Source organism: Oikopleura dioica, chromosome 2 (assembly GCF_907165135.1).
Source record: "Oikopleura dioica chromosome 2, OKI2018_I68_1.0, whole genome shotgun sequence".
NCBI classification, from domain to species: domain Eukaryota; kingdom Metazoa; phylum Chordata; class Appendicularia; order Copelata; family Oikopleuridae; genus Oikopleura; species Oikopleura dioica.
The window spans coordinates 11,302,648-11,318,139 of NC_137292.1; the positions used below are offsets into that span (position 1 = coordinate 11,302,648).

The 15,492-nt window shown below is 44.2% G+C and overlaps 1 protein-coding gene across 1 annotated transcript; it reads right to left on the bottom strand.

Moving 5' to 3' along the window:
* Positions 1-6,717: 6,717 nt before the first annotated feature.
* Positions 6,718-11,687, bottom strand: LOC145699967 (homeobox protein Meis1-like). Its single transcript, XM_081777235.1, has 9 exons — positions 11,302-11,687; positions 10,737-10,872; positions 10,372-10,431; positions 9,911-9,961; positions 9,440-9,749; positions 7,827-7,978; positions 7,514-7,649; positions 7,218-7,325; positions 6,718-7,139 (listed from the first exon to the last, which is right to left on the bottom strand). The coding sequence occupies exons 1-9, from the start codon at positions 11,439-11,441 to the stop codon at positions 6,946-6,948; spliced, it is 1,287 nt and encodes a 428-aa protein (XP_081633361.1). The 5' UTR covers positions 11,442-11,687; the 3' UTR covers positions 6,718-6,945.
* Between the last annotated feature and the right edge of the window lie 3,805 nt (positions 11,688-15,492).

Below are 15,492 nucleotides of genomic sequence, written 5' to 3' on the forward strand. Positions count from 1 at the left end.
TTTACCGAAGACATCACTGAACGAGGATATAAAGTGACTTGCCAACCAAAGAAAAAGTCTGCTAGGTGGACCGGAACAGTTCAAAAGCATCTGAAATGCGAGAAAAAATAATTTAATTTCATCTTTTTGTCCAATAGTTTTCATATACTTGTGATAATTCAATTATCAATACAGAAGCCCGCGATTTGTACCTTTGGTAACATCTGAATTGTAAACTTGCGACGTCATATTTGTATTGGGATCTTAGATTCGTTAGACTCCCTCGTCCCCTAAGGTCACTTGCTTATCTAGATCGAGCTTTGCTCGGTCGCCGCCGTGTATTTCTCTCCATTCGGTAATTCTCGCAGTTCGTGAATTAACCTCTATTTTACTCCAGCTCGAAATACAGACGTCAAAGATACTTTACTCGTTTTCTTCCTTCGTCCAGATATAGAGAGCAGGCAAACTACGCTAGAAGTGGGAGATTCAGCAGAAGCTAGGATCCCTTCAGTGGTATCAGAGTAGTCCCGTTGGAGAAAAGGTAAATTTTCCGCCATCGACAACCGAAGTTTCGCAACTTGGACGCTGATTGGCCGTCAGCGGAGTCGAGGGGAACCGAATCACCAACCGCCACCGCGCCGCCGGAGAAACTCCACTCAGAGAATTTTCCGCGCCGCACCACACCAACACCACCCCGAGCGAGCGCCACCACACGAGCGCCACCACGACCCACGCGCCGAAAGTCGCGCCCACGCAACCACGCACGCACGCCGGGGAAAACCTAAAATACTCAGAAAAACAGAATTCTTTCGCCACTTTTCACCAAAAATCGAGAGAAGTTTACGAAGAATCGACCCTTGGACCAGACCTTGAAATTTCGACAATCGCTGGACAGAGAAATCGTCGGGCGTTTGCGCAAAAGGCACCTCAGCTCATCATATTGCGACTTTTAGTCGCAGTATTTTCTGAGGGCCTGAAAGGTAATCCAAGGCCCATAAACCCTTACTGCCGATATATTTCGAGCTATGGCGGCGAACAAATCACTGCTAGAAACCGTCACCGAAATAAGAAGCATAAACGATCGAGTAAACTACCTCGAAGAACAAGTGCGAAATGACGAATCACTTAAGCCAAGCCTAGAGCCCTTGATCACAGAAAGCAGAGTAAAATTAGAACAGCTCAGTACAACGCTTCTTACCTGCGAGCTCGATCAAGGAAAAGAATCTACGAATGCTACAATGAGAGAAGAAGCATGGGTGGCCACTACCTGGTCTCGTCACGTCCAAGACTTGCCGAAGCTGGACGCCGCATGCAACACATCTTTCAACACCTTCTTGGGCAGAGCCGACATTTATCACCGCGCCTACGTCCGCGACAGACCTTCACGTGAACAGCCTTTCATCGCAGCAGTGTACAGCCACTTCGACTTGAACATCGAACGCTCACTTGGAACCGAATTTCTGAATTGTCAAGACTGGAAATCGGCCAAGGCGCTGCTAGAGAAATCATTCGCCGCGAAGAGTCACTACTTACTGAAGCTAAGCGAAGTTTTCGACGTCGAATACGACCATTCGAAGCCGTTTGCACACTACACCGCCAACGTCTTGCAAAAGATGAACGAGGCGAAGCAAGCGACTTTGAACTCTTACCGACAAGAGAAGTCAGCCGACGCCGGGGTCGATGAAATATTCGACATATTCTCGACGATGATGCTGTACTTGAATCTTAGGAAAGAAGAACCAGACGTTTTCAACGCAATCCTTCCAAGCCTATCAAAAGTTTACGATATCAACGAACTCTGCCGTCTCGCCCAATCCACAAGACAGAATCGAGTTGACAGCGCGACCGTCTCCCAGCACTTCAACAGAAATAAGAACAAAAAGAAGAAGAATGCTAAGCGCGCCAGCACCGATTCTAAGGATGGGAAAGACGATAAACAACCAGAATCCAAGAAGATTAATACGACTAAGAACGTCGAAGATTTCCAACCATTCGATGTTCACTTTTACACAGTGAAGAAGAAGCGACCAGGAAAGGCTTATTTCGCTTCGGCTACCATCATTACGGGCTCTAAAAGTTTTGACGTATCGATGGAAGTCGACAGCGGAGCCGAGTCCTCCTGTCTGTCCGCTGCTTACGTTCCCGACAAATTTCTCCAGATGCTGAAGCCCTGCCCCTTCAAGGTCACCGGTTTCAGCCCAAATATCCCCGCCGAGCAGCCGAGGGGTATCCTTCCCTGCCGCTTATCATTCAATGGTGGCCCTGCATTCTCCTTGAATCTCACCATCATGCCAGGCAGTAAATACCCAAGTCTACTGGGCCGCGATATACTAGAGAATGCGATGACGGACAGCTTCACAGTCGACAATAAGAATCGTACTCTCTCATTTTGCTACAACGAAGCCTTCACACAAACTGAGACTCAAGTGGTGAAGCTGGACGGAGTGAAGCGGACCAAAATCAAGAAATACTTGACGACTAGATCAGCGGTCAAAGACAGCGATCGGTCCCGCACTCAACCACCACGAGAAGTCCCAAAGCTGGACGCGCCGAACAAGAACGCAGCCAGGTGCCCCATTCAGCTAGCGAAGCAAAAACTCGGAATAACCCTACCAGCAGACGCAGACCCGGGGCAAAAGAAGATGGTCGCCGAGCTGTGTTTGGAATTCGACGACAGATTCGGCTGCGACGGTCAAAAAATGGGTGAATTCCCGTTCGAGATCGAAATCCCGACTGATGGTACGAGTCGAAACATCAGTCAACACCCGATTCCGCAAGCTTTTCATGGTCAGGTCAGCGATCACATCTCCGAACTGCTCGAAACGAAAATAATAGAAGAGATCAAAGACCAGAAAGGGTTTAACAGCCCGGTATTGCCTATTCCTAAGAAATCTGGGGAAATGCGCTTCTGCATCAACTACAAAAACAGCCTGAACAAATGCCTCTCCGACAAATCCGACCCTTACCATCTCCCAAGCATGGAGGATACGATCGCGAACATTGGACCGGGCAATAAGTTTTTCGCCACAGTTGATCTACGAAGTGGATATTGGCAGTGCCCTGTAAAGAAAAGCGACAGGTACAAGACTTCCTTCCAGTGGGGTGGGAAATCTTACGCCTTCTGCAGACTACCATTCGGTTATCGATGCTCGGGGAATATATTCTCGCGCGTCGTAAACACAATTCTCGACTCAAGCCCCACCAGGAAAAAGATGCTTTCTTATATCGATGACATAGTGTGTTTTGGGAAGACTTTCAGCTGCTATTATAACACTCTCCGAAACCTATTCATCGCGCTCCGCAAGTTTAACGCTAAACTCAAGGGCGAAAAGTGCTCTTTCCTACAATCCGAAGCTCACTTTTTGGGCCGAATCATCAACGAAGATGGAATCAAACCGGACCCTGCGCAAGTCTCCGCTCTTCGTCAGATGAAACCCCCACGCTCCCAAAAGGAGTTAGCTTCATTAATCGGGTCATTGAATTGGATCCGAGGTTTTCTAGAAACGAAAATGGGCGAAGCTATTTCATCCGGTTGCTTCTCGAGCAGAATGAAGCCCATAAACGATGTTCGAAATTCGGCGAACGAAACAAATTGTTTCAAGTGGACCAAAGAAGCGGATTTGGCGCTCAAGGAAATTCAACGACGACTCTCCGAGACTCCAGTCATAAGTTTTCCTAACTTTGACGAGTCTTTTCATCTCTACACAGACGCGAGCCTGTACGCAGCGGGTGGCGTCCTGCTACAAGAGTATGGCGGGAGAGTGCACCTAGTAAGCGCGATTTCCCACACCTTCAACAAAGCTGAAAGAAAATGGAACACTTCAGAAAAGGAAATGTTTAGCATTGTCTGGTGCTGCGAGCGACTGGAAAAGCTCCTGAAAGGTAGATTCTTTCAGATTCACACAGACCACCGATCTTTGATCTTCCTACACAAAAAGAAGTTCAAGAATTCTAAAATAAGCCGATGGCAAAGCCGATTGGAAGAATTCGATTTTCACATTGTCTACATCAAGGGATCAGAAAATCAATTCGCCGACTTTATGAGCCGCAGACCTGGCGAGGACGACAAATCACTTGGATACGACTCCGAGTTTCCCGTTGGTCGCGAGTACGAAATCGACAAGAATTCACCAGTACGTGTCTTCGTCCCTTTCTGGAACGAAAATCAGTTTCCGGAGAAAATCACTTTATCAGAGGTGAAGATACATAAGGTAAACGTCAAGGCTATCGCGGCGCCAATGGAGATTCCGTTGGTGTCAGCGAATTATAATAACATTCTGGACTATCAAAGGGAGGACTCTGCTCTGAGTGCAATCATCACTTTTCTGGAATCTGGTAAGGAGCCACTGGACATAAAATCGCTGGTGAAGGACTCCGACCACCGACAATCGTCTCTACTCAAGATGGAAAAAGCTCTGTTCCTGGATAACACTACCGGGTGCTTGATGTGTCAATTCAAATCTGGCGCGCGGGCGGTGGTACCGGAAGCGGTAAAAGTCACTTTCTCTTTCTAGCTCACGACTTGTCCGGTCATCTGGGCGAGCCGCGGACTTTAGAGCGATTAGAGGACGTTTGGTGGCCTTCATTTCAAGACGATGTTTCTAACTACGTCCACAGCTGCGTCCCTTGCCTACGCAGAAAAGGATCTGCTGGAACTCGTACCAAACCGCCACTTGGAACCCTTCGTCGTGGAAAAACAGCTGGCGAATCGATTCAGATCGATTTCGCTTGTATGCCTCCCGCTGGCGGATTCAAGTATTATTTGGTGGTGGCGGACACTTTCTCTCGCTACACTTGGTGCATTCCGACACGGTCCGACACTGCTATCTGCGCCGCAAAAGCGCTCATCTACAAGGTCTTCCTTCCCATGGATTTCTTGCCGAAACATCTACACAGTGACAGAGGTACCCACTTCTGCGCAAGCGTGATTGACGAAATGTGTAAGCTTAACCAGATAAAACATACAATAAGTACCGCATTTCACCCTCAATCAAACGCTTTCGCAGAAAGAGCGAATCGGACTATCAAAAACAGTCTATTCTGCATGGTCAACTCATCTTCCGGTCGAAAAACTTGGGCCGACTGCGTTCCCCACGTGATGCGCGCGCTCAATAGTGTGAAAAACAAAAGCACGAAAATTTCACCGCGAGAAGTTTGGTTTGGCCGAAAAAGTACTTTCACCCACTCTACTGGCGCAGAAATGACAGCGGAAACACCTCAGGTGTTTGGTCTCAATGTGGGAGCTTTAGCGAAATCGGCGGAAGCCATTGTGAAAACTGCGATGGAAGCTGCTGACCGAGCCATGGAGCACAGGCTGAAAAACGAGCCTAAGCCGAGACCAATCCCGCTGGCGCTGTCGTGTACATTAAGCGAGAAAACCTGACCGACGCTAAAAGCAAGAAGGAACGCTGGGTAGGTCCCCTGAAAGCCGTTTCGAGCAACGACTGGGTCGTCATGGTCGAAGATAAAAAGGACAACGTGATTTCATCCATCGAGAACACGTGGTTCACGCCGCAGAACGAAATCACGACTTACGCTGGATTGATTACTACGAGGCCGAGTACGTATTCCCACATTTAACCGAAATCGTTAAGTCGAAAGTCCCACAAAAATCGCCTGTTCCTACTTCCAAACCGATGGAAAAGTCCGGGTCGAAGTCGCATGGGGGAGGAAATCTTCTCAGGTCGCGTCGACTCCGATGGTTGCTATGGAAAAACCGCCAAGATCATCTCTATCACCTATTTTGGAAAGTAGACGCCGATTGGACATGGAAAATCTGGGAGATACAACCGCTACATCTATTTTGGACTCGTCGGTAGCTCCAGCCGAGCCGTCAGATCGCTGGTACTCTGGTGGTACTCTTTATGAAACTGCCGAGGACATGTCAGCTGATGCTACAGTGATTTCGGAGGTTGCTGCGCCCGACAATAGCCATATGTCAGTCGATAAACAAAATTCAACAGTAGTTGAGGGCTCAGCAACTGAAAACAGCAAGAAAAGAACCCGTCCAAAGTCTTCACCAGATCGTCAATACTCAGCCGGCGCCGATCCGAATGCGACTTTAACCGAAGTTGGAGCAGCTCATCTCCCGAAACATACAAAACGAGCACACCGTGAAACGAGGCCCGTCGAACCTCTAAACATCGGCACAAACTCGGGTCAGTCATACGACTAAGCGCAAGTACTGCCCCACTCAGGTCCCCTATTCATCGACCGGGGCCTGAAAAGGTACGGAAATTATCACAGTTACCGTCGCCGACGTATTTTGAGTTCTTCTACATGTGCAGCTACTCCTTCATGTCATCACCGCTCGGACATCACGAAAACTTCGCATCTGATTCAAGCTTTTTCCCAAAAAGGGTTTTTAACGCGAATCAGACTGCCTCGACGTTTCGAACCTGCCATGTTACTCATCTTACGCTTATACTCCTGCAAAAATCACACACTTTGGCCTTAGAGGACGTTTCAGTCTCATGGGGGTATTGGGATCTTAGATTCGTTAGACTCCCTCGTCCCCTAAGGTCACTTGCTTATCTAGATCGAGCTTTGCTCGGTCGCCGCCGTGTATTTCTCTCCATTCGGTAATTCTCGCAGTTCGTGAATTAACCTCTATTTTACTCCAGCTCGAAATACAGACGTCAAAGATACTTTACTCGTTTTCTTCCTTCGTCCAGATATAGAGAGCAGGCAAACTACGCTAGAAGTGGGAGATTCAGCAGAAGCTAGGATCCCTTCATTTGACAACATTTATTGACATTTTTAGCATATTGACTAATACTCTTGTCAGTAAGATATCTACAGTTTCCATCGTCGATATTTTTACAGTCATATGAAGCCGAGAATAAATATGTACCGTCTCGTTTTTGTGTAGCGTTTCATAAATACAAATGAATACGGTTGGAGGACAGTAGGGTTAAGCTACTGTGGACAGTTTTCTTCTAGATGTGGGTTAACTTTGCGAACTCGCTAGCAATGGCTAAGCATATGGAGGTCAGTGGGACTCAGTGAACTGTGCGTTGTGGTTACAGGGAGGGATGGGAAGCCCAAATTTGCGGAAATCGGGTTGAAGCCAGAGTACAATTGGTCCGGTCTTAGCGACGAGGCCGAGGAGCTGATCGGGAGCGAGCCTCCACCAGGGAGCATGCTGCTGCCAGGGAAACCTAGAAATAATGATGAAAAAAGCTCGCTTTGAGGAAAATTCTCTGACTTGATTTCAAGCATACAAATCGTTGACTTACCATGTGATAGCATCGCTGCGGCGGCGGCCTGTTGCTGCTGGGAATCGATCTGCGAGACAGCAAAAGTCCCCATCACTCTGGGATCAGCATAGGGCATCGTTGCTGAGACTAAAATTAGCAATAAGTTTAATTGCATACATTTGTTACAGAGTTAACGAGATGGGGAGATTAAACGGTCGAAATCAAATTAAAAATCGTCAACGGGTAAATAAGAAATTGATTTATTTCGTAGTGATTAGGGCGTGTTGGATAGGAGACTAAATTATCTGCGCGTCTTGGAATAATTGGTTACTTACCGGCGCGGTTGCTCTGGTCAATCATGGGTTGGACGATGCGTCGACGGGCATTGATAAACCAGTTATTGACTTGAAGAATTGTAAGCCCCGTCTGCTGGCTAAGATGTTTCTTCTGCTCCTCAGAAGGGTACGGATGCTGAAAGATTTACCGTTAGAAATTTGAATGACTCAAATTGACTGGTGTGAAAGGAATCACTTTTGAACACCCCGTGGCGCTGTCAAGAAGCGCGCTCTGATGGATGAAGCTCGAAACAAAAGCTGAACTTCCTCTTTCACATATTCTAATTGCCCGTCATGATATTTCTCAACTTACAGTTAGATTCTGGAAGAGCCAAGCGCGTAGAATGTTCGTGGCCTGTTTGGGGAAGAGGCCTCGTTTCTTGTTTGACTTGCGTCCTTCAGAATCGGAATCGCCACCGCCAGATTCGTTCGATGATGGACCTTGTTCGTTGAGCCCCATCGGATCTAAAAGGAACTATAAAAGATCGAGTCACACTAATTGATGTGATTACTCCAGATTTCCGGAAGTAATCTATCGAGCTCACCTTCGAGCAAGGTAAATAATTTAGTGACAAATGGAGTCATTAAGCGACTAACTGAAAAATGATCATCGAGGGGGGTCTCGTTTTATTTGAAAAAAAAAAGATAATTAGTCGTAAACTTCATTATGAGAAAACTTAATTGTGAGATAGTTTTTGTAGGACTTTTTCCTACGAAAATTATTCGAATAGTGATGTTGAAAGCTTTTTCTTACGTGATATGTTTTCATTGAATTAGGTTCACTCAATTAGCTCTCGTGTAGTCATATCGGGTGCCCTTAGATGCTCTTTGCTGTTTGTCGTAGTTTATAGGGCGGATTATTGTGTAACGAATCGGAAAAATGATGATGAATGTGGTCGGATCAGAGCAGCGCGCCTGTCAAATCCATCATGCGCTGCGCCTGGTCGAGCGGCTTCTACTCGCGCAAAATTGTCGAAGACAAAAAAGCCAAAATCGAATTAGCTTTCATCATGCCGATAGAACACAGACCAGCCTGGCGGCATAATGCAAGTGATTAAGCTTAACTAATGCATCTTGACAGATCACCGCGCATAGACACTATTCTGGATCGTCGAAAATGAAATCAAGGAAGAGTTAAGAAAACATCTTTATCTATCACTTTTATTCCTATCCCATAATTATTGGACATAAATGATCAAGAAAGAATTCTTTAGGTTTGATATATAAATTAGAAAAGAATATGCAAGATTGCCACAAAACAATTCTCAAGTGGCTAGTTTCTTGAAGAACGAAAAAGATAAATCGACAGGTCTAACACCTCTTTTGTCGTTTGCAAGTGAGACGGATGTGATTTTTTGAATGGTGAAGAAACTCAAGCATTTCAACCATGGCGCCTAACTGCCCCCAGCCGAGAGCCCTTGAAGTTCATAATTCTAACCGCGTTTTGTTCTGGCCGCTCTTTCGAGTTCTACAGATATGAGATCTTCTACGTCTCTTGAGTTGCACTTTATAATGATAAATTACAAGCGAGGCGATTTGAACTCAATCAGAGGCAAGAAAAGATAACTAGCCGGGGTAAAAATCAGATTGTTATCATGATACACAAACTTGGAAGGCGCTAATGAAGGCTTTTTGAAAGTAATTAGGTTTTGGGCACATGAGATCAAAGCGTGCCTGAATCTTATTTACTAAATCGATGTTCGCCCGAGTGGTTTCAGCTCGAACCTGCGCTTCCAAACAAGCGCCTTTGAACAATTAGGCCATAAGAAAAAATAAGTTCGGGAGCTCGATGACCGTATATGTGTATTATGGATGGCTGCATCCGGCCGGCCCTTTGAACAAAAAGTGCCGCTGACAGATTTACGGTCTCGAAATTCTAGCGTTACTTCTACTAGTTGATCCAATAAAATAGTAAAGCGCGCTTACCATAAGGAGGCATGGCCGAGACAGAGCTTCTTGTGCTTCCAAGAGCGCTGGTGTTGGACAACATCGAGTGATTCTGGCTCATGTCGGTGTTATCGCGCAGCTCGGACTTTTGATGTCCCATCTGGCCAAGCTGAGGTTGATGGAGGTTCATCATTAGCGAGGGATTCGCTGCCGCGTGCGAAACTCGGTGGTTTTCAGGAGAGTCCTCTGGCTTTGGACTTTCTCGGTCTTCAATGACGGCGTCCATTGGCATTTTGCCCTTGAGACACTCAATGTATCTGTCGGTGAAGTTGTTGCATAACTCGTGGACCTAGAAACAGCATGTTATAAAGTTGCAAGAAAATGGGATCAGAAATAGGGTTTATTTACGCAGTTACACCCCGAGGAGCCGTAAATGCATGGCAAGGCTGCTCCAGATGGGTCATTATCCCGCCATAAATGATCTGGCCTCATAATGGCTCATTGACCTACCTTGTCCATTTCGAGGAGATGATATCGCAGCACTTGGATCGACAAAATCATCTGAATAGAATCACCGTTACGCTTATTCAGTTCAATTATCAGCATGGCGCCGACCACGCGTCTACTATATTGCAAACGTCGTACTTTTTTGAGGTCAAGTAATAACGCGAAATAACTCAACCCTAACTACTAAATTAAGATACTGTTTGAAGCTATATACAGTTATCTTAGACACTTTGATTTGGCGCTATTGACACATTTGTGTCCAACTCCGAAAAAAGGAAGTGGGCGAAACGGAGAAACGCGGCCACTTCCGAAATAACAACCAAACTCGACACAGGTCATCACCTGATTCGCCGATTATAGAAATGAAAATGTTTGTAGAAGTCCTGAGAAAATAAACACGCAAAACAAGGACTCTCCTCCTTTTTGAATAAAACGCCAAAAGTGCTTTTCAAAGTCTTGCTTACCAGTTGGTCAAGTTCGTCGTCCATATTTATTGACGGCTTTTCTTGGTGTCCATCTTCAATCTAAATAAAACCAATTATCCGACAATTCGTAAACATTTAATTTCGCCAAACATAAACAACTTCACACATATTTCGATTAGACCGAGAAATCAAAAGCGAACGCCGGTCAAATTTATCAATCACATAAAAACGAAACATTGAAAAAAAGTGAGTGTGCTCTTAGTAGATGCCCGTAACCGGTAGGTCACAGGCGTCTGTCAAATCAATCATCATACAATCAGCGCTGCCAATTGCGCTCAATTTTCAGCGACAGGGCGAAAATTCGCGTGTTGAAAAATGTACTCAAGCTAAATTTATAGTTTTACCTGCTTGGCGAAGTGAGCAATATCATCATTGAAGCTCTCCGCCGAGGTCAGATCGCCGGAAGTTTTGTCACGTGCCGAGTTAGAGGCCAATTCGCATTTGTGGAAAATCTGCTGGAGCAGTGGGAAAATCGGATGCCTAGAGAATTGGGGTAAGGTTTCTTGGACAAGAGATTTTTTTATTTAAAAAGGGATGATGAGAATCCAGCTGATTGCAGAAACAAACAGTCGATGCATTTATGACTGATCTCGGTAGGAGATCAGGGCGCGCACGGGACTCTGCAGGACGCCATAATTATTTTTAGATTTCGGAGACAGATGATGAGGGATTACGGTGTTTGTTTTTGCCGTGTAAGAGGCTTAAGCCTCAGTGGATTGTTCCTGCACTATTGACTTTTTGATAGAAATTTAAGAATTCTGTTTAACAGTTTAACTTTAATTTATGGAATATCTTTGACAAATGAGAATAATTTTCTTAGATTAGAATGAAGTGTCAAAATATTAATTATTTTTTGACAATCGCCCTTTTCCGGTATGTGTTTAAATGAAATCAACGAGGAGTACTTACTTGTAAATCCTGTCCTTGTCAAGTTTAAGTTGTTCTTGCTGAGCTTCACTCTGTGGAGCATTTTGGGCGGGTTGAGTCGGGTTCTCGCAGTTCTGAGCAAACTCAGTCCCGGAAAAGGTGCCCAAGTTCAAATCTGTCATTTTTATTCTCTCGTGGCCGGGTTTATTGTTCGCTCTCTGTTTTGAGGTACTGTTTTGTATCTCTTACGGAGGTGATTCGTCAGGATTGTAGTTTGTCAAAAAGGTTTAACTTGGTTGCGTTTTTTGTTGGTCTTTTTTGTCAACAAGATAGGCTGTTCAGAGGATATCAGTCACACTAGAGAAATCTCCTCAATCAACCAGTCACAAGCTACGGCGACAAAAAAGTAATTTATTTCTGCTCGCCAGCGCCGCCACTCAAAGCGCCAAAATCACCCGCAACCTAAGCAAAGCTACGGCACGGGTCAACTGGGAGGCGACACCTGGTGATGCATTGGATGAAACGTACTTTAACATATGTACACTGTAATGCGCATAAATGCATCATCCTTTTGATGCTCTCAACTCTTGGATAGTTCTCAATCAAATGAAATTCTTACAATATAAAATACGGCGATCTATGAAAGAAAATAGTTTGAAGAAATTTTTGGATCTCAATTTGTTGGGATAGATAGAAGTCGCGATCGCTGAATTTGTGTAGAGCAGATTTCTTATAAAAAGAGGAGTATCCGTTCATGGGCAATCTGAGGCCTGTTGAAGGGTTCTTGACGTGTGTTCGCCACGAGTGGAGTGTGTTGTAATCACAATGGGAGTGCAAGATGAGCTCCTTCTCTTGAGCTCTTTGAGTACTTCTGTTCCTGCCCCAGAAACACGAAGGTCTCTATTTCGCTCCATATTTCATAAGTGCCAATAAATTGCCTTTTGATAGCTTGGCGCGGGTAAGCCATGGTTTAGACAGGGCCGTTGAGTTGCCTTAGAGTTTGATATACGCTGCACAGTCAGAAATCACTCAACAGATACTCGAACTGTTATCGGGACAAAATCAATCACAAATTAGGCAAAGTGCATCTATCTAAATATAAAATCGCTAGGACCCGGAAAATCGCAATTGCTATCATTACATACAGTAGCTATCAGCTCCATTTCGCGATCGACAAAATAGGTTTTGTATACAAGAAGGATCTACGCTCATTAGCCATGAAAATTGATGGTAACCCTTATTTGAGCAAGATATGTTTAACAGCAGTCGAAGACAATTACGCGATATTTTAAATCGTTATTCCGAGCTTGTGTTACTTTTTTTTAAGCACCAGGGAAATAAATCTGTCAAAAAGCGTCAGCCAGGACTAAACGCAAAGTCGTAGATGACAAGTACTACCATTTGAATCAATCAAGCGAGATTCGACTTGCCAGGACCCGGAAATCCGTAAAATCCGTAAATCTGTCGACATTTTACGGCTCCTCTTACATAAACACACACATTTTTGAAAGTTAAATCTATAGCAAGTCTTCATGAACCTGAGAATGATTTATTGCCAAAAAGTCGACGAAAAAATGTTGTCTCCTGTCGAATAGCTGCTTCCACTGAAGGTTAAATTTCAGCTTGTTATGGCGCTAGAATCTCATCCGGTCAACATACACATGCTACCTGTCAGTAAGTGAAAGAAAGAAGATTCCTTGATAATGAATTCACAAGCCCGATTCACCATTTTTTTTAAATAGACAGTCTTCATAAATAAACCTGCGCGAAGAAGAATGAGCTGACTAATCACACAAGTATAATAGGCAGGTGAACGAGACCCAGAGGATTTCCCCGTTCCACATATCTTCCACATCGAGTGCACTTTTGGAATGCCTCATTTGGCTCAGAAAGCTCATCTTGTCATCACTAGTTAATTTAAATCTTTCTTTTACGTTCCCATAAGCGACGATTTGGATGAGTACGATCCAAGGAATAGGTTAGAGCTCGTCATCCGTCAGCAGAGCGGAGATAGGTTAATTCGCCGTGCTGTTGCTGCTTTTGAAGGGCTTTCTGTTTTGGACTGATGTTCCTTCTTTGAGAATGATTGATTTACGAACAGGAGTTACTTCTTCGGGCGTCTATTGATCCTCCTAAACGACGCTTTGAGCTGCCGAGCAGAAATACAATTGTCGATAATGTGTCTACTCCTTCTCTGCCTGATCTCATTATCGGAAAAACTTTCAAAGAAATACAGGTCGCTGATTATTTGGAAAAGAAAAATTGAAGATTTGTTAATAAGATGACCATAATTTAAATTGAGGAAAATTATACTCGTGACATTTCTACTAAAGGTCTTGGGTTTTTTTGATTAGCATTTCGCGATTTGGAGGATTTGGTGGTAGGGTGATGGATCTGACAGCGCCCGTCTGCGACTATAACGGATCATCCGAGCCGAACTGAGAGCCAAAGATCACCTTACACCAGGGCCAAGTACGAAAAACTTGAGAAACAACCATAATCATTTCTTGAAGTTATCATTTCGACACTCGAAAATCATTATGCACACTGTCATAAATTTCTCACAAGAATGCTAAATATTAAATGTTTTTAATGAGAACTCCTCATAAAAAATGACTATTCATCGATGCGGTAGGTCCTTAATAAACCGACTCATTGATAAGGAATCACTTTTACATTGGCTAATTTCATTTTCATGGGAATCCATCTCGCACTGAATTTTACGTACTGACAGTTTTACGTTCAACCCCTTTGATGGGCCCGCTCCATGGCGCGAGGAAGGGGTTCAAAGAGAATTTTTCATAAATAAAAGGTGCGGCTCCCCAATTCATTGGGCGAGCTAGAGCAGAAATATATAAGTTACTGATAGCGTTATTTTCTCACGAGGTCACTTGGGGTCAGAAGTGTTGCATCCGGCCAGCAATCAGCTGAGGATTGGTGAAGGTGAGTTTGTGACAAGGGTAGAGGCTCGTTACTGGCACAGTTGAGCGGCTGGCTGATCCACCTTTCGTCAGTTCGTCAAAGGTTGCTTCTGTGGCTAGGAATTAATCAAACGCGCCGAGGCAAGAGAGGTGATGAAGGATGGGTATTTGCGCAAATGCACTCTTACTGTATGCTTTTTCCTTGAATTGACTTTTTAGACAGTCAAACACAAATCAAGGGTACTTTTATATCATCAACAAATCAAGTCTAAAACAGTCAGCTCCGAAAATCTATACTTTCATAAATGCCCATAAAATCAGGTTATCGTCTGGATAAAACGGCTCCAGATGGAAAGTGGAGAGTACAGTCGGCAAGCATAAATTGGCTTAATTAGCGGCGAAGAACTTTGATCAAGCTGGGCGAACTTGGGGGCGGAAAAATTATTCGCGGAAATCGATAGGATTTATTCTTTGGGCACAATCATCAAATAATGATTTTTCAAAATCACGAGCGCGTTCTTTACTTTTGCGGCCGTAAACTTGCTTGGTTCCTTGACGATTCTTAAATTTTCGATTTTGGACGGTCTGAAAAAATGGAATTGATGTAAGGAGACATTTACGGGACACTTTCACAGTAGGTTTTATTGCTTTATGGGCGCAATAGTACTCAGCACTGTGGCTTACACCATGTGTCCATTCGCGCGTAATGGTTCCTGGCAATAATGGCTTTATGGCATCGACGACTGACACCTTCTATCGGACCTGGTTCGCCAAGCTCGCCCAGCACGAGCTCACCTAATGAGCCAGAAATTTACATGGCCGAATATTTTAATAACGCAGCCATAAATCCCCAACAGAGGCAAAGATGAGCTGCAGTTTGGGAATTGTGATTACGCAGACACTTTTACGATCCTCTGGGAACACTGTAAATAAGTAACGCAGGAGATGAAATTTTGAAATAAACGTCCATTTGAGCTCTGATATGAAATATTTAGAAACAGTAAAAAAAGCTGGTCTTTACAAACATTCACCATAGTTCAACTTTGGACAGCCTCACAACGGACATGTATGTTTAACTCATAAACGGCATGAACAAATTTAGTTAAATTGAAACTTAAATTCATCAAAACTTCCAGGAATCACCCCGTCGATCAACACTTTGGTTCTCAGAGAATAAGAGGTTAGAAACAAATTGTTTTTGGTATTATACCAATTATAAGATAATTATTAATCATAACATTTAATGTAAATGCCATTATTTATGAAGAATAATAAATAATTATTAGGTTTCGTTCTTAAAACGCTCTTCAAA

Excerpts from the sequence above, each read along its gene's own strand:
- LOC145699967 (XM_081777235.1), bottom strand. The coding sequence starts at position 11,441 with ATGACAGATTTGAACTTGGGCACCTTTTCCGGGACTGAGTTTGCTCAG. Across the intron at positions 9,962-10,371 it reads ACGACGAACTTGACCAACTG|ATGATTTTGTCGATCCAAGT; the intron begins GTAAGCAAGACT and ends GATTCTATTCAG. Across the intron at positions 9,750-9,910 it reads ATCTCCTCGAAATGGACAAG|GTCCACGAGTTATGCAACAA; the intron begins GTAGGTCAATGA and ends TGCTGTTTCTAG.